Source organism: Phycodurus eques, chromosome 5, assembly GCF_024500275.1.
Source record: "Phycodurus eques isolate BA_2022a chromosome 5, UOR_Pequ_1.1, whole genome shotgun sequence".
NCBI lineage: Eukaryota > Metazoa > Chordata > Actinopteri > Syngnathiformes > Syngnathidae > Phycodurus > Phycodurus eques.
This window is the reverse complement of record NC_084529.1, coordinates 32,201,591-32,219,903: the sequence shown is the minus strand read 5'-3', so window position 1 is coordinate 32,219,903 and position 18,313 is coordinate 32,201,591. Positions and strand designations below refer to the sequence as shown.

Here is an 18,313-nt window from a genome sequence, read left to right as displayed (position 1 = left end):
CTTTAGTGAACTGAGTGATTCGTTCAGTGAACTGGTGTACTGAAGAGTGATTCGTTCGTGGAACTTATACTTCGCGGTCCGTTAGACACGAGTGATTTGTTCATGCAGCTTCTTGGTTTGTGGTCCGCTAAGGAGCGATGTACTCGTACGACGAATGATTAGTTTGCGCAAGGAGCGACGTACTACGCAGTGAACGTACTCATGAGTGATTTGAACCGCAAATCCTGACGTCCTCGCGGGGATTAGCTTTCAACGAGCAGCCGTTTCCTCAAGCTAACGGCTAATGTTGAGTCAGTCAAGCACACAGATGATTTAAAATACATGTAAATTAATACGTGTTTTTACATACACATATATATCATTCCATCTGCGTCTAATGCGATTAGTAAAGCTTTTTAATTCATCATCATAACAACAACACATGAAACTTCTATAGCGCTTCTCAAGACACTCAAAGCCGCTTTCCACGAATCAGATGACAAGAAGAGTCCTCCTCTTCCATGTGAGCCTATCTCCTGCATCCTCCTCTCGAACCCCAACTGCCCTCATGTCTTCCCTCACGACATCCATCAACCTTCTCTTTGGTCTTCCTCCCGCTCTCTTGCCAGGCAGCTCCATCTTCATCATCCTTCTACCAATATACGCACTATTTCTCCTCTGGACGTGTCCGAACCATCCAAGTCTGCTCTCTCTAACTTTGTCTCCAAAACATCGAACCTCGGCCGTCCCTCTGATGAGCTCATTTCTAATTGTATCCAACCCGGTCACTCCGAGAGCGAACCTCAACATCTTCATGTGCTCTGCTTCCTGTTGTCGCTTCAGTGCCACTGTCTCGAAACCGTCCATCATGGCTGGCCTCACTACTGTTTTATAAACTTTGCCCTTCATCCTAGCAGAGATGCTTTCCACCTGTTCTTCGACTTCGACCCACAGTAGCTGAATTTCCACCGGTGGCGGACGTTGTTAACCCGGGCCACGACCGATCCGGAATGGAATTCTTGGGATGAACGCTCATATTTGTTTGGCAAAGTTTGAAGCCGGATGCCCTTCCTGACGCAACCCTTTGCATTCATCCGGGCTTGGGACCGGCCTACAGTTTGCACTGGCTTGTGCCCCCCATAGGGCTGCATTAAGAAGCACTTGAATGATTTTGTGAAAAACAACTGAACGATTCGATGAACGAATTTTTTGAATGAACTGATTCGAATGATTCAGTACACTCAAAAGAACTGCCGTGCCCATCACTATTCCCTAGTACAATTCCCCCCCCCCCCCCCCAAAAAAAAGAAAACACACGGAAATCACCCTCCCCCATTGGAGGACCATTCGGACGGCACCGAACTTTGCGAAACGCGCTGCCGCCCCGTCGACACGCGCACAATGAATTGGCAAGCGTCGCCAAGCGCAGTCACCGCCCGGTGGAGACGTTCTCAAGAGTTAAACAAACGAAGCTTATTGGAGCCGTACGACAGCGCGAGTGGGCCAAAAGCCACCAGCGGAGTTTGCGACTGGGGTACACATGTAAGCTAACCACTCGTCACTTTTCAACCCGAACAGACAACCGGCGACGAAATAGCTCCCGTCGAAAAGTCACTCATGCAAAGTTGGTTAGTGTTACCAATCGGTTGGCATATTTGTCCGTGCCAGGCTAGCTAGCTAGCTAGCGTACAAACCGTTGTGCTCGTCGAGCTCAAGCGAGAAGACGTTTTGAAGGGAAAAACCAATCCAAATAATAAAGTCGTCCCATTTTATTAGATGATGTTTTGAAGGAAGAAGATACAAATCATACGTTCGTAATTTGATGACGTTTTGAAGGAAGAAGCCGCTTGACATGTCCGCCTTCAGCTGGACCGTGGTGGTCCTCACCTGCCAGCACAAGGACAGCGTCTACGCCTTCCACAGAGGTGCAGTACACCCGGCCGCCTGCACTCCCTCGGGAAAACAGCCGTCACGGGACTTGTGTCACTTCGTCTTTGTCTGCGCGTGCTCCGTATGCTTGTTATCCTGGGACGACAAGCGTGTGTGTTTGTTTGCAGAGTTGGAGTTGCGTCAGCGTGGCGGAAGCGTGTGTGCCGGTGCGATGCTGTTGACGGTGCAGGACCGCCAGGAACCGCTGGGCAGCGGGGGTGCCACGCTCAACGCGCTCCTGGTGGCCGCAGAGCACCTGAGCGCCCGCGCGGGACACACTGTGAGCATGCGCACACGCGCGCAAGCAAATGTAGACGTGCACGCGTGACACACGCGATCACTGGTACCGCAATGTGATCATGTGACCTGGACTACTTCCCGTTGTGCTTCGTCAGGTGGTGACGGCGGACGTTTTGGATGAAGCTCACATCCTCATCCTCCACACGGTCAGTTTGTCCTTCAGCAGAAGTCCCAGATAACTTTGGCAACGTTTGTTGGCAAATATTAGTGCCTTACCGGAGCCCCCACCCACCCCCCCCCCCCACACACACACACACACACACACACACTGAACGCAGCCGTCCCTGCAGCTTCCGCAAACACTCGTGCAGGTTCTGCTGATAGTTGTGCAGCTTGTGTGTGTGCGCGTTGTCCTTCACGCGCGTGCGTGTGTCCACGCAGGGTCGCGACTTCCCGTGGAGTTCGTGCAGCCGAGCCTTCTCGTGGCTGCCCGCGGAGAATCCCGCCACCGCGCTCGGGGTTGAGGCCCCCGTCTGCTGCGTGGACGTGCTCATCCGCTGCCTCACGCAACAGGTGTGTGCGTGTGTGCGTGCGTGCGTGCGTCACTGTGCGTCTTCCTCTTGTGGTCGTCCTCTCAGGTCTGTCCCGGGTCCCCTCCCGGTGTGTGGGTGTGCAGCACCGACATGATGTTCAGCATCCCTGAAAACTTCGGTCAGAAAGACGCGCGCGCACCTCAAAAATCCTCGTTTGCTTACGCAACAACACTACTCAACACCTCTGTGTGCGTGTTCGTGTGTCTGTATGTGTGTACATTTTGTCGTGTGTTTCTGTGTGCAATGCTGTGCGCTTGCGCGTGTCTGCCTTTGTTTGTTTATACGTGTGGAAATGTGTCTGTGTGCGTGTGTATCCGCGTGTGCGCGTACCTGCCGCGTGTTAGCGTTGTCGTGGGACGGCTTCTCAGGCGTCCGCGCCGTGGCGCTCCCCGGCGACGTGTCGTACGCCGCCGATCACGGCGTCTACTTGAGCGACCGGACGGTGAGACGAAACCCCGTCGACGTCCGCCAAGTCGCGACGGACGCTCGTGCTCGCTTGACATTGGTTTGGCGTTCCAGGGTCACATCAAGGACATCATCTACAAGGGGAGCCGGGAGCAGGTTCAGCAAGCCCTGATGCATGATGGGAAAGTGCCTCTGGTGACTCACACCCACGCAGAAACATTCGTGTTGTGAGCATCAGCTCATTCAACCTGTGTGTGTGTGTGTGTGTGTGTGCGTGCGCGCGCGCCCGCAGGTGTCAGGGCCGGTGTTCTTCAGCCGCTCGGCAGCCGAGAAACTTCTCCAGACGCACGTGACTCCGCCTCTGGACGGCTGCACCTACTTGGGCCTGGACTCCGGAGCTCCGCCCCTCCGGGTAGCTCCTCATCGCCGCTCCTGTGAACGCACGCCGTTGGTCGGCCTGCCCAACCAATAGTAAAAATGGGCAAAGAACTATTTTGTCGAAATATAGTTCCTTGACACCGAGATGCCACAAGATGGTGGCAAATCAAAATTTTTGTCGAAATGAAACTCCCAACTTTCCTCAACATAATTCCTTGACACAAAGATGCCACAAAATGGTAAAAGGAAACACCTCAACTCACTTTAGCATCGTTCCTTGACACAAAGATGGTGGCAAAGCTCAATTTTTGTCTAAATAAAATTCTTCAACTCGCTTCAACCTACGGCGGTGCCTTCAGATACGAGTAGCTTTTGAGTTTGTCGAGATAGGGGCCGTCGTTTCGATCGATTTTAATTTATTTATAATTGAAAAACCATTTTGGGGGCTTTTTTTTGCTCTGGGCTGTTTTGAATTCAGTTAGTTTGAGGGTGTTGAATTTGCACAACAGTGGATTGCTTTCTTCTGCGTAATCATTTGTACGTATTCGCTACTCTTTTTGTGACTATTTGTTTCGTCGGTTCTTACCCAACATCCGCAGTAATAATGAGCAATATACAATCAGTTCTTATTGAGGACATCTTTGGTTTTGTCAAGGATACCGAAAGTCTTTGGCATTTTTCTTTTTCAAATTGTCTGTGTTTCTTCCCGCATAGCTTTGCATCAATTACCAAGCCAAGAAATGTCTTTGTGCAGTTGTTCTATTTCAATTGAAGTGACCTTGATTGATTGATTTAGTTTTTTAAACTTGGAGTTTGATTGATCCAGTGGCAAAAACTATGAACGACTAAGTTGTGTGCGTGCGTGTTTCTGCAGCTGTCTCTGTTCCTGGACGTGCTCAAGTGTTTGTGCTGCGATCAGAGCGAGGATGAGCCGTCGGGCGCCGACGCTCCTGCGTCCGGGCCGCAGGGGGCGACGTTGCGGCGCGGCAGGAAGGAGCTGCGCAGGATCCTGAGAGGAACCCCGCTCACCTTGGGTGCGTCCTCGTCACGTTGTCGAGCGGGCGCGAAGTGGACTCGCTCCGCCGTTCAAGCGCCCTCTTCCCGTCCGCAGCGTACGTACCGGGCGGTCGCTACGACTACATGACTCTGTCCGGGCGGCGACACGTCCTCCGTCTGACCTCTGACCCCACACAAGGACACGCCCTCTCCCACATCCAGGTGACGTCTTCGAACGTGTCTTCCGCTCGGTCCTCAGAGGGCCTGACGCCGCCCGGCGGTGTGTGTCCCTACAGGTGGCCGGCGCCGTGAGCGGAGGAGGTCGGGTCATCAACAGCGTTCTGGAGGGAATGGTTACCGTGGCGACCGGGGCTGTGGTGCAACACTGCCATCTGCAGGTCAGGAGGTCATTGGCTGTGGTTGGAACGGTTCACTCATGTGGACCTAGATGAGTGAACGAGTGTGAACACAGCGACTGCGTTCACGCTCGTTCACTCATTCTCGACTCGCGAATCGCTACAAACGGGATTTTTATACATCGGTAAATCATGAGTGAAATGAAAAATGGAACGGTTTTGAACACTACTTGGGCACTGTTGATGACATCGTTGTCACGTTATTACAACGTACCGTCGGCTCGCATCACCTATTTGTTGGACGTTTTGGTTACGTGCAAATATGTAATATAATTTTGAAGCTTAGTTTTTAACTAACATCAGTAGTGTTTGTCATAAGTGTACAATAACCATTATTTATTTTTTTAAGAAAAAAAGGTGGAACACCCTGTACACCTGAATGTTTCACCTGAATTGTTTTCTTTTTTAGTACTGCAAATAGTAGTCTTTATACAGCCAGCAGATGGCGCTTCTTTTTATTTATTCGTTTGCTTCACTGGAGTCCCATAAGTCATTAAACACTAACTCTTCGGGAAACTCCAAAAATATGACATCAAATTGCTCCCTTGTCCAAATATTGATAATTGATGTCATCTGGTAGCAGACTTCCAAAAACTGAAGTTGAATGGCTGAATCTAGAATGAAACCCATTTTCCAAAAAGGTTTTTGGGGGGTTTGGCCAAAAGTGGCCACGATTGAGCAAAAAGATACAATTTGATGCACCGTATTTCCACGACCGTAAGGTGCACCGTATTAAAAGGCGCAGTCTCAGTTACGGGGTATATTTCTGTATTTAACACACACACACACACACACACACACATATATATATATATATATATATATATATATATATATATATATATATATGGCGCACCGTATTATTGGGCGGCAGGCATGGTAAAACATACGCAACATTAAAACATACGGTAGCATGCATGCACGCTAAAACAATGTTTTTTAAAAGGCAGCCGGAGCAAAACTGAGTTCGGTTGTACTTTATCGAAGTATTTAACAATGTACTCATGTTATTTTTTGGATCAATCCTCATCCACAAATCCATCCAGTTATTGCCCTCAGTCGAATGGTGACCGTGGAGACGCTTCTCCCGGCTGTTCTTTGCTCACGAATCCATCCGACTCGGGCCACCTCGCCTTGTTTCCGCGGAAACTCAGCTTGGTCTTCTCGACTTGGCGAAGCTCGTTTTCCTGCTTCCTCCGGATTCGTTGCTCTTGAATTCTCTCGCGGCTGCTCGATTGCCATGTTCCTCCGCGTAACTGACAGCTTGCAGTTTAAACTGTGCTTCGTGAGCGTGTGCACTTCGTAGGTGCCATATTCGGGGGTCCTTAGCCAAACCGATGTTGTTTTGCACAATGCACTCCCCGCAAATGCTCCCAGTCAGTCAAGCGGTAAAAAAATGTAACCATCCATCCATCCATTTTCTGAGCCGCTTTTCCTCACACGGGTCGCGGGCGTGCTGGAGCCTATCCCAGCTGTCATCGGGCAGGAGGCGGGGTACGCCCTGAACTGGTTGAAAATTTAACCAAGTAAAAAAAAAAAAAAAAACACCCCGGCGCTATATACCTACTGGGGGCGTGGCTTTAGCGTCCTACTTCACGCAGCCTTCCCCTGTCCTCAGCCACGTCCGCTTTTCCTCTGTGTAAGAAGCGTGTCTGCAGGAAGTGCTAAAAAAAACAAGTCAAGCGGAGCGCTCATCACACAACAACATTTATAGATGTTGGAACTCGGTGCACGCACAAGGCGCAGCGCAGTATAAGGCGCCCCGTCCATTTTGGAGAAAATGGAAGACTTAAGTGCGCCTTATGGTCGGGAAAATACGGTACAAGGTATAATATTGATATATTTAAAGACCTCAAGTTGGGGAAATGACAAAAATCCCCCCAACAAATCCTTATCTTTGTTGCTCTGCTTATATTTAAGATATTTTGACGTCACCGCTCATGAATTTCAAATGAAATCTGGCTTGTCATAAACATTCAAGTGTTGTCGCCAGCTGTGTGCTGACGCAAGCGTCGCATTGTGCGCCAGGGTCCCCTGCGCGTCCCTTCTGGCTGTTTACTGTCAGGCCTCGACGCGTCCACGTCCCCCGACGTCAGACGCCTGGCGCTGGGTGATGACGTCATCATTCAGGGACATCGCGTTGAGCTGGGGGACCTGAAGCTGAAGGTCTACACTACGATGGGAGGACTGGACGACCTGGAGGTACGCGCCGGGACTGGGACCTCGCCCTGGCGGCTGACGCGGAACACCGGCCCGTCGTGTCGCTTCACGTCGCGTTCTGCCTTCTTATGTCCCGCCACGTCCCGTTTTGTCTTAGAATGTCCCATCTTGTCCCATTATGTCTTATCAGATCCCATTATACATCAAGGTCCCATAATGTGCCAGTATTTACCCTGTTCTAATTTGTCATGTCCCACTATGCCCCATAATATCTCACATTGTCTCATTATGCGCCCTATTATTTCTCTTTACGTCCTCGTCATGTCATCGTGTCCTCGGCGTCCACTGTTGTGTCCCATCATTTCCCACCGTAACGTCCCTTATTCTGTGACGATGTTTGTCCTCAGCTGCGCTGCGATGACGAAGGCGCGTCCTTCCTCAACGCGCCTTGGCGCGTCGTCTTCAGCAGGACCGGCATACAGTACGACCTCCATCTTAGATCTTCGGCCTCCGGGTGCGGTACCGGAAGTGATGTCATTGCGTGTCAGGCCACAGGACTTGTGGGCGGAGGGAGAAGGGCGCTCCCTGCTCGAGGCGCGGCTCTTCCCGGCCCTGCCCCCCAGAGAGGGTGGCGTGGGCGTGGCGGGGGGCGTGGCCTGGCTGCTGGGCGGAGCCGGCTGCGTGCGGCGTTGGCGGGAGGCGTGGCGACTTTCCCTGAAGGAGGTGCTGGCGCTCACGCACCAGGAGGAGGAGCTCCGGTGGAGGGAGACCTTGCTGTTCCTGGCGGGCAGGAAGCGGACGAGAGACGCCCTGACGGGGCGAAGCGACGTCTGCGTGATGCCCAGCTTCAGGGCCGCCGTGGCGGCCGGGCAGCAGGGGGCGCTGCTCGAGCTGCTGGACACCAGTGAGACGCCAGTCTGTGCTTTTGCTTTTGATGGCAAGTTACTGATTGACGACAAGGTATTGATGAAAAGTGTCACCTGTCAGTCGCAGCAGGAAGTGGAGCTGAGCAGGGGGAGGAGCCACAGTGTAAGCAGTCACACGATGATGGCGATGTCCACGGTTAGTACATAAGTACGTACTTTATTCATCTTCCGAGTCGTCGCCGTGTCTCCTTTTATCTCAGAGCGTCCCCCGATGTGTTGCATCGTGTCAGGAGATGAGTGGGGAAACATCAGTTAGGATTGGGGTCGGTGGCCCCCAAAAGGGGGGACGCGTGGTAGAATGAACTCGTGTCAACCCGCAGCAGAGAAGGCGCCATTCTCACCCGGTTGGATAACTGAACCAAAACACGTTGACACTTGCAACATGACAAGTGGCCGCCGTCTTTGTGGACTTTCGAGAAAAAAACACGGAATGAGCGCTTCAAGCACTTCTACGATCCTCCTTATCAAAAAAAAAAAAAAAACCACGCTATAAAAGGTGACGAGTGACTGATGTACACGGCCTACTCTACTGGCAGCACTGGTCTTCTCACCGGCAATGTTCAATTTACGCTATTTTAGTCGCGTTTTAAGGGCAAGTGTCACCGTTACGGTTATGTTGATGCGTCCACTTGGAGAACCCTTCGGGATTTCGGCCCATACCGTTGGTGGATATTTTGAACTGACAATTGGAGAGTGGAGAGGTTCCCGCGTAGCAGACAAAATGAAAGGCGCGAGGGGATATGTTGAGAAATCATGAGGTCAAACCGTTTGGCTCTAATTGGAAGGCCAGATTTTCTTCAGGCAGCATCACACCAAAACCTTCCCCGCAAATTCCATTTCTCCGGAACCCGTCGTTCAATTTTCCAAATTCTCGTTGCGTTCTACCCGGGTTGCCGTGGACATTCCAGCCGTACGAAGCATTTTGACTGGAATGACTGAATGAGCGCGAGCGCTATTTACCCCCGTGAGATGGTTTTGAGCGAAAATCCCCTGATTGTTGTGATTGTCCTCACGCCGCCGAGAATGGGAGTGGACTTTCCTGGAATTGTGACCTAGGCGCTCCGAAAGGTCTGTGTTACGTAAAGGAACAGATCTTCGTGTCTCACTTGGGCCATGCGTCGGTCCACGACATGAGGGATCGGTGTTTGTTTTGAGGACCGATTTCTGTGTGACAAAGTGGCCGTCAGCGAGGGAGCGCAGCCGGGCGTGACCGCCCGCTGCCTGTCGTGCATCGCGGACGTGTTGACGTGCTGGGCCGAAGCCGAGGGCGGCGGCGGACTGAGGAGCGGACCGTCCGCCAACGAGAAATGGAGCGCCACCTACTTCCTGTTGGAAAAGGGAGATGTGAAGGGCGGAGTCAAGGCCCTGGCGGAGCAGCGAGCTAATTGGCTGAGCAGGTGAGAATATATGTCAGTGGGTATTGTTGTCGCTCTGTTTGAATGTGTTGCGTCTCCGCATGTGGCAAAGTAGCAGTTGTTTGAAGGTTTAGAATTTCGCTAGCCCGTCAGTGGGGTTTTGCACTACATGTTAGCATTAGGTTAGGAGGCTTTTGTTATAATAGGGTTTAGTTGAACATTTTGGTGTTTAAATATTCTCTTTTGTTTCATGTGTCAGTTTTACAGTAAAATCCTGTATGCCGTGTCGTTAATTCTGCCAGTGGACCTACGTGCCGGTCACCGGTTGTCCATCATGAACATCGTGTTCAGACGTAAGGGTGTCTCCATGTGCACTTGGCACCGGGACACCTTAGGCTGCGGTTCGATGATCGACTTTGTGGTCATTTAATCGGACAGACCCCGACATTATGTGAGGGTTTGCTGGGAGCGTCTGGCACACGCTCATAAAGGTCTGTGTTGTGGTGGCAGTCCCCGAACCCGTTGGTGGATGCCAACGGTAAGAGATGCCGTCAAGCTGAAGGTGAAAGAACGCAGCTTTGACGGTCGCTCGGGTAAAACGTCCGGGTGGCTTCGAGGAAATTCTCGTCCACCGTCCGGCGTCGACTCAGGACGTTGTAAGTCGCCGAAGACCTCCTCAGTTCCACTGACACGCCTTCCTACAGTCCCCTCCAAAAGTATTGGAACGGGACGGTCGATTCCTTTGTTTTTGTTGTATACTGAAGGCATTTGGGCTTTAGATCAAAAGGTGAACATGAGACAAAAGTTCCGAATTCCAGCTTTTTCAATTTTTTTCACGTTATTTACATCTAGACGTGTTAGACAACTCGGGACAGAGCACCTTTTGTTTGAAGCCACCCACTTTTCAAGTGAGCATAAGTATTGGAACAGACATTATTCAATGAACTTCAAGTGAATAACATTAATTTGGTGGCATAACCCTTACTTGCAATAACTACATCAAGCCTGCGCCCCATTGACTTGACCAGACATTCTTCATTTGAAATGCTTTTCCAGGCCTTGACTGCAGCCTCTTTCAGTTCTTGTGTGTTTTGGGGGTGGTTTTCCCTTCAGTCTCCTCTTCAGGATGTAAAATGCATGCTCTATTTGGTTAAGGACCGGTGATTGACTTGGCCAGTCGAAGACCTTCCACTTTTTCCCCCTGATGCAAACCACTCATCAACAAAAAGAATCGGAAAGGCCAGATTGGATTCTGCAAAGAAGTACAGAGATGAGCCACAATGGAAAGGCCAAAGTATGAAGAAAGAAAGGATCTGCTTGTGATCCAAAACACACAAGCTCATCTGTGAAACACGGTGGAGGTCATGTCATGGCTGCTTCCGGAACGGGCTCACTCGTCTTTATGGATGATGTAACACACGATGGTAGCACCGGAATGAATTCTGAAGTGTACGAAACCATTTTGTCTGGCAGTTTACTGAAAAATGCCTCCGAACTCATCGGGAGAAGCTTCATCATGCAACAAGACGATGACCCAAGACACACGGCCAACAACGACGAAGGACTTCATCAGGGGGGGAAAAGTGGAAAGTCTTAGACTGGCCAAGTCAGTCACCGGACCTTAACCCAATAAAGCATGCATTTTACCTCCTGAAGAGGAGACTGAAGGGAGAAAGCCCCAGAAACAAACGAGAACTGAAAGAGGCTGCAGTAAAGGCCTGGAAACGCAGTGCTAATGAAGAATGCAAGAGTCTGGTTATATCAATGGGTCACAGGCCTGATGCGCTTATTCCAAGTAAGGGTTATGCCACCAAATAGTAAATGTTATTCACTTGAAGTTCATTGAATCATATCTGTTCCAATATTTTTGCTCACATGAAAAGTGGGTGGCTTCAAACAAAAGGTGCTCGGTACCGAGTTGTTTAACACATCTAGATCTAAATACCATGAAATGAAAGCTGGAATTCGGAACTTTCGTCTCATATTCATCTTTTGATCTGATCTTCCCCGCGACCTGACCCTGGATAAGCGCAAGAAAATGGATTGATGGATGTTTAAAGTGTGTGTAACTGGTAAAACTATACCTCCCCACCAACGTAGATGGGGTTCACCGTATCCGCCGGGATGCTGTTAAAGTTACTCCCCCCCCCACAGGCCCGACCTGCTGGTGCGGGCGGCGCGCCACTACGAGGGCGCCGCCCAGGTGCTGCTACGCCGGGCTGTGATGTCATCACAGAAGTTTGTGGACATTGGCCAGGGGGTGCTCCCGCCTCTTGAGCAGTGGCATGAAGTGGAGTGTCCCGCCAGAATCGATCTTGCTGGTGATGAGTGACTCAATTGCACGAAAACATCACAAACCGTCGATGAGACGATCAATAAGATGATCAAAATGTGCGGACTGCGTTCCAGGCGGCTGGAGCGACACACCGCCCTTGGCCTTCGAGCACGGCGGCTGCGTGACCAACGTGGCGGTGAAGATTGACGGGCGGCGGCCTATTGGCGCCCGCGCGCGACGCATTAAAGAGCCCCGCCTCCTGTTGGTCAGCCACAGCGGGGGGCGGGACTCTGGCATTGCCACGGAGACGGTGTGTGAGACCATGGACCACCTCAAGGACTACTGCCAGCCCAACGCGCCCGGTACCACCTCACTTCCTTTTCCGAGTGTGTCTGCCTCAACTTGTTGCTATGGTGACCAGTTGTGTGTGTGTGAGAGAGAGAGAGAGAGAAGTTTACTGGTTACCATGGTGCACAGATGTGTGAAGTCACCTTTTGAAGCCATAGTGATCAGGCGTTTGAAGCTAGCTTGTTACCATGGTGAGCAGGTGTGTGAAGTTTCCTTGTTGCCATGGTGACATGGGCCTGTGACCAGGGGCCTCATGGACAAAAGGTGCGTACGTCCTACACGCCAACTGCATGGCTGGCGTACGCACGTTTCTGCAGCTTTTGGTGCTTTAACGACACTTCGAGGTGATGCTGGGAAACTGTTCTCATAAATCTGCACACCAGAGACACATGAATAATTAGCACTGTGTGTTTCATAATTTAATAAATAAAAGTAGTTCAAAATAAGAGCAAGTACATTTAAAAAAATATTATGTGTTCAAATACAGTGCTTAACTTCAGAATAATTCTTGAAGAAACTAACAAAATACAGATATTTCATGTTTTGATCATATGGGTAGAAGCAAAATCATGCATTGTAAAAATGCATTATACATAGGTTGAAGGGTTTTCCAGAATTTGGAGGTCAACTTTGGGGGTGCATATTATACATGGGTGCCCATTACGCATGAGAAAAAAACAGTAGTCAAGGCAAATTTTGACAATAGCATGACAAAATCTCACGTACTTTGATTCAGGCTGCAACTGCGTCCGCCATTACAAGGTTGATGCAATAAAAACATTCAAATAAATATTGAGGCCATAATTTATAAAATATTACGATGATAGAGTAATGATTGTGCATTTGAACAGTATGCAGCATTATTTTTACCCTATTACAAAAGATACTGCAATAATTGTCCCGTGGTAAGGTTCTTGACAAAAGTTTGAAAATCTGGAAATTTGGACAAGTGAATTTTTGAAGGTTGTCAGGTCTGTGACCAGGCGTGTGCGTGAAGTTGGCATGGTATCATGGAGGCCAGGTGTGTGATTGTTACCGTGGTGAGCAGGAGTGTAAAGTCAGCTTGTTGCCATGGTGACCAGTTGTGTGTGAAGTTGGCTTGTTGTCATTTTGACCAGGTGTGAGAAGTCCCCTTGTTACTCATAACTTGTGCGTGCGTGTCAGGTGCTCTGCTGAAGGCGGTGTGCGTGTGTGCCGATGTGGTGTCGCCGTCCTCCCGAGATCCTTTAGGGCGTCAGCTGACTGCTTGCTGGAGCGGAGGTCTGGAGCTCCACGGTTGGTCGGCGCTGCCCACCGGCTCGGGACTCGGTGAGAGACGCTCGGCGAGAGATACGGCCGCCGACGAGCAATCGGTTCACGTCGTGATGTCGTCGGCTCGCAGGTACCAGCAGCATCCTGGCGGGGGCGCTGCTGGCGGCGGTCTACGCCGCCACGGGGCGATCGTACACAGGCGATGCGCTCATTCATGCCGTACTGCACCTGGAACAAGTCCTCACCACTGGTAAACCACATGTCCCGTCACGCGCGATCGCATCCCATGGCGTCGCTTTCTCCTCTCGCCAGGGGGGGGCTGGCAGGACCAGGTGGGCGGTCTGGAGGGCGGTCTTAAGGTGGGCCGGTCCCAAGCCCGTCTGCCGCTGCGGGTGCACGTGGAACGCCTGCGTCCCCCGGACGGCTTCGTGGAGGCTCTGGAGCAGCGCCTTCTGCTGGTCTACACCGGGAAAACCAGACTGGCTCGCAACCTGCTGCAGGTCGCACACACACACGCGCGCACACGCATGCATGCACACGTCCGCACTTTGGAAGTGACAATTGTGCCCCCGTGTGCGTTTTCACAGGATGTGGTGCGCAGCTGGTACAGTCGTCTTCCTGCGATGGTTCGCAACCTTCAAGAGCTTGTGTCCAACAGCGAGGACTGTGCACGTGCCTGTCTTGACGGTCAGGCGCATCAACACTGCACTTGTGTGTGTGTGTGTGTGCGTGTGCGCGTGCGTATGTTAGTCTATTTGAAATTTGTGCGCGTACGCATTTTTCGAAAACCGGCCAAACGGTTCGGTCCGACTGTGTCTCATTCGGTTCGTGGGCACCCACGCTTTTTGTACTTTTTACTTACGGCATCAGGTTGCTTGTCTTCGTTGGGCCGCTGCCTGGATCGTTCGTGGCGCCACAAGAAGCGGATGGCGCCAGGCTGCGAGCCGGCGTCTGTGCGCGTGATGATGGAGGCGCTGCGCCCGCTGGTCCTGGGTCAGAGCCTGGCGGGCGCCGGCGGCGGCGGCTTCCTCTGCCTGCTCACCCGCCGGCCCGCGCAGAAGGACGCCGTCCTCCGGGTCCTCGCGCGCACGCCGGTCAGTAACGTGCGGCCGTCGGGGGTCCCGTCGTTACCGTGGTCAGCGTGTGTGTCGTGTCAGCTTGTTCCCATGGTGACCCGCCGTGCCGTGTGTGCTTTTAGGGTCTGGGAGACTTCAGCGTCCACACGGTGCAACTGGACATGGATGGCCTCACAGTTCTCCAGCCAGTATGAACACACACACGCCTTATTTAAGTACTTTATTAATATGATACATAACATAATCATGTTTTGACCAGCATGAGAATGTAGCGGTCGAATGTGGATTTTATATTTAATACAGAGCCCTGATGCATTTCTACAGTGTGTGTCTGTGTGTTTTTACCTTTTTTTTTTTTTTTTACAATATAACACATTTTCACCGAAACATGAATAGTTAATCATCCGTTTGTTATTGTCAGACAGGCCTCTGGATACATTTTAAAAAGATGTGGACTTCATCACTTGAAATTATGACCAGGATATTTTTGGAAAAGGAATTGCCGGGAAGCGAGATGTTGGGCCAAGTTGAAAGTTGATTTCATATTCATCCAGCAAAAAGCAACGAACAGTACACAGCGCTCGTTGACGTGAAACTTTTCCCAGCTTCTTTTCGACAAGTGGACGTCTCCGCTAAACGCAGAACGATTCCGTATGCTTGGTTTATCCGACCCCGCTGCTTTCTTTTGGTCTTGATTTCACCCGTCGACATTTGCCAGGATTCCGCAAGTCGTATATGTGATGTACTTAACAGTTCCACAACAATGTACACAAATCCATTTATGATATATACACATTTCAAACAAACGAGTTGTCTTATAAAAGCACTTTATTAATATGAAGACACAATCAAGCTTTCGCCACCAGACGCATGTATTTGTTGAATGTGTATTTTATATTTAATACAGAGCCCCGATTCATCGACAGTGTGTGTGTGTGTGTGTGACTTCCTGTCAGGTTGTTGTTCATAGAGCTGAGTGCGGCGGTTATGACGAAGTCTGCCTAGCGACAAGCAGCCAGTCGTCATCACTTGCCAGCGACCGCAGAGAGCTGGTCCCGGACGCGGCCCAGCCCGTCCAACACGGTGTCCAGACTCTCCCTGCTCAGCTCCACCGTCGACACGGAATCGGAGGCGCACGCGTCCTCCGTCTGTCAATCACATGTGCGCACTGTAAATAAACGCGCGTGCGCGCGTGCGCGAAGCGAGCCCACCTTGAAGTGGACGAGACACGCGGGGACGCACATCCGGCTGAGCGCGTCCGAGCTGCTCACCACGTCCACCCTCCAGTCCACGGCCGTCAGCTGGGGAAGCGTGGCTACGCACGCACACACACAAACAGTGGCAGTACGCTGTTGACCGACTTGAACGTCTGCCAGTAACAATGTTATGAAGGGCGCCCAAGCACTATTTTTGTTTCCACTGAATACCCAACTGCTGTATATCATCTAGAGTATAAAAATGCAGTTTTTAGTGATTGCGGAGACGGGAATGACAAACGACGCTTCGCTTGTTCCTGACGGCCAATCAAGATACCAGCAGCGACCAGACTTAGGAATCTTCGAGATACGAGTTGTCGTCGGGACGATTTTTCGCTTTGGCTTGTGAGCAAATTGGAGATACTCGTGCTGTATGGTGACTCAAATAATTTCTCACCAAGCAGCAGTTTGGCAGCTCAACAACTGTTCAAAAAGGATTCAAGCTGATGTTTACTCCAAAAATAAACATCCAACAGAGAAAAAAACATTTGCCTTCCAAACAAAAAGAAGCAAAATGCCATAGACAGGCTAACGGAGAGCATTGGCGTCAGGGTAGGGTGTTATATCCAGGACTTGCTGCAAATATCTGCACCCCCCGTTGACAAAAGTATTTCTATCGCTAAAATAGCTCCACCCCCGTTGACAACTATATTGCGATCGGTAAAATATATTCCCACCCCCCTGAAAAATGGAAGGCTTCGGGTCAGCAAGACTGCCTTCCCAATCATTCCTCATTCCCGACTCCCTCCGAAGGGATTTTCGGAACTATTTAGGAGGTCGGCGATCAAAATCCCGCTGTCGTGAGTAGCGCGCGACTGAATGATTCCCAAAGACTCACTCTGACTCCTGACTGCTTCTGTTTTCCACATCTCCCTGAAACACATCACAAGCACAAAGTGTGACATCACCGCACCGGCCGCAGGCCAAAAAAGAAGCGGCTAAGGTCAGGGGTCAGGAGGCGTCGCCCGAGTGGCTGACCTGTTCTCCAGCAGGATCTTGGTGAGCAAGTTCTTCAGGCTGGAGTGGAAGCCCTCAGGAAAAAGCTGGACCACCCGCTCGGCCGAGCTCAGGTTGCGGAAGACGACGTGAGCGGACAACGCGTGCAGCGAGTGCAGCAGCTGAGGCGCACACATACAAAAGCCCATTTTAAGAATATATTCGTCAAGTGCATTTTTCAACGGGTGCGCGTGGAAGAGGATCTCGGCCGCCTCGTCTGCGGAATTCGGGTTTGTAAACCGCTGTAATGTTGAACAGACGCCAGCAGATGGCGCCGTTTCGCATCAGCACAGCTTTCGAGCAGAAGATCGAGATCGAGCGGTGAATCTCGGCTCGTCACGTCGATTGTGTGAGAGAAATGCCAATATGACGGAAATCGGACAAGGTTGGCGCTCGCGCTCCGACAGGGTGTTTATTTGTATGCTCGAAACCGTATGTGTGGTGATGGGTAGTATAACGTGTGTGTCACGGTGGGAAGAAAAGATGACGCAGTTCGTGGAATGAAGGGCGAACGGCATGTTTTAAAAAAAAAACGTCCAACTCCAGTCATGCGCCGAGGGAGCGTCGCTCACGCAGCGTTTCTTAGTTGCAGAGCTGTAAGCAAATTCTTTTTGCCATCAGAAGCTCTTTCTCACTCTTGTTTTGGGTTGTTTTACTATTACTACTTATTTAATATTTATTATATATTTATGATTGTTATTTTCTTTTTTTTTTGGGGGGGGGTGATATGTCATAGAAGTAAAACATTTTTGCATCAAAAGCATGTCATGTTTCTTTTTGCAAAAAGTTCCTTTTCTGTGTTTTTTGTGTGAAAAAGCAATCCGGGTTCGACTCCTGACGACTAAACAACTTCAAGAGGTGGAAATCAACTTTCTGGTGAAAGAAGAGAGTCTTTCTTTTGGTAGGTGGGATGCATATATTGTCACATGACAGCATATTCTGTGGGTCTTGAAAGTTGCGTCAAAATAAAAAATGTGATGAATTTGAAAGAAGGTGCCTGAGCAGCCTGAGCTTCAGGGACGGCGAGTGCTGCGGCGGCGTTCCGAGTCAGACGAAGACTTGGACCTCGGCGACTCTGCACACACACGTCCTTCACAAAGTCTTTGGATGGAGCCTAAACACACACACACACACAAAACTCTCGTTAAGAATTCAAACGAAGCACATTGCACATTCTGAAAGGTTGTGCTCAGCACGGTGCGCCCACTCCATGTTTGCGTTGTTTAATTATGACGACCGTCGACTATATGAACTGATCATGTATACGAACACAACTTTAATCATTATGTTGAGCAATCACAACATGAGAAGGTTTGATTTGATTTTTTTCACCTGTAGTAACAAGTTCCATGCAGGAATGTCCTCTAGTTAAAACCACATGCAACCAATTCGCTTGTTTCTTGCAATCTAAATACAAACCGAGACAGGATTATAAAGAAAAATCGATTTCGTAGCTCGGTAATCGATTCAATTTCATTCAGAGTACACGAAGAAAGATGTTAGCAATTTCGTTAAGATCTGTTTTAAGATGGAGGCTAACCGCCGCTATCGAGCTAATCACATTAGCAGAACAAACGATTTTATGGGTGTTAGATGTTGATAAAATGAGAATCAAATACTTCAACCTTGAGAAGAAGCTGCAAATTGTCGAAATGTTCGCTCGACAGGGTGGCAGCCATCTTGACAGTCACGTGACAAGCGGAGGTGGTTTTTTTTGGGGTTTTTTTTTTTCAT

At 50.3% G+C, this 18,313-nt stretch overlaps 2 protein-coding genes across 4 annotated transcripts; one reads left to right on the top strand and one right to left on the bottom strand.

Annotated features, from left to right (window-relative positions):
* Positions 1-464: 464 nt before the first annotated feature.
* LOC133402522 (L-fucose kinase) lies at positions 465-15,368 on the top strand. 2 transcript variants are annotated; one of them, XM_061676372.1, is made up of 26 exons: positions 465-1,521; positions 1,820-1,904; positions 2,037-2,188; positions 2,304-2,354; positions 2,590-2,721; positions 2,787-2,859; positions 3,086-3,183; positions 3,261-3,341; positions 3,439-3,558; positions 4,399-4,558; positions 4,636-4,742; positions 4,817-4,918; positions 6,965-7,138; positions 7,504-7,577; positions 7,645-8,000; positions 8,084-8,158; positions 9,200-9,419; positions 11,532-11,698; positions 11,787-12,014; positions 13,165-13,308; positions 13,382-13,501; positions 13,564-13,751; positions 13,839-13,938; positions 14,122-14,345; positions 14,450-14,515; positions 14,749-15,368. In XM_061676372.1, exons 1-26 carry the CDS (start codon positions 1,207-1,209, stop codon positions 14,863-14,865), a joined length of 3,729 nt encoding a protein of 1,242 aa, XP_061532356.1. In that variant the 5' UTR covers positions 465-1,206; the 3' UTR covers positions 14,866-15,368. The 2 variants fall into 2 exon arrangements, with proteins under 2 accessions (XP_061532356.1, XP_061532357.1); XM_061676373.1 differs by lacking the exon at positions 14,749-15,368 and having other exon boundaries at positions 14,450-14,648.
* commd9 (COMM domain containing 9) lies at positions 15,138-18,288 on the bottom strand. 2 transcript variants are annotated; one of them, XM_061676375.1, is made up of 6 exons: positions 18,205-18,288; positions 17,582-17,693; positions 16,562-16,706; positions 16,422-16,456; positions 15,539-15,642; positions 15,259-15,475 (listed from the first exon to the last, which is right to left on the bottom strand). In XM_061676375.1, exons 1-6 carry the CDS (start codon positions 18,256-18,258, stop codon positions 15,353-15,355), a joined length of 573 nt encoding a protein of 190 aa, XP_061532359.1. In that variant the 5' UTR covers positions 18,259-18,288; the 3' UTR covers positions 15,259-15,352. The 2 variants fall into 2 exon arrangements, with proteins under 2 accessions (XP_061532358.1, XP_061532359.1); XM_061676374.1 differs by lacking the exon at positions 15,539-15,642 and having other exon boundaries at positions 15,138-15,475.
* Positions 18,289-18,313: the final 25 nt, after the last annotated feature.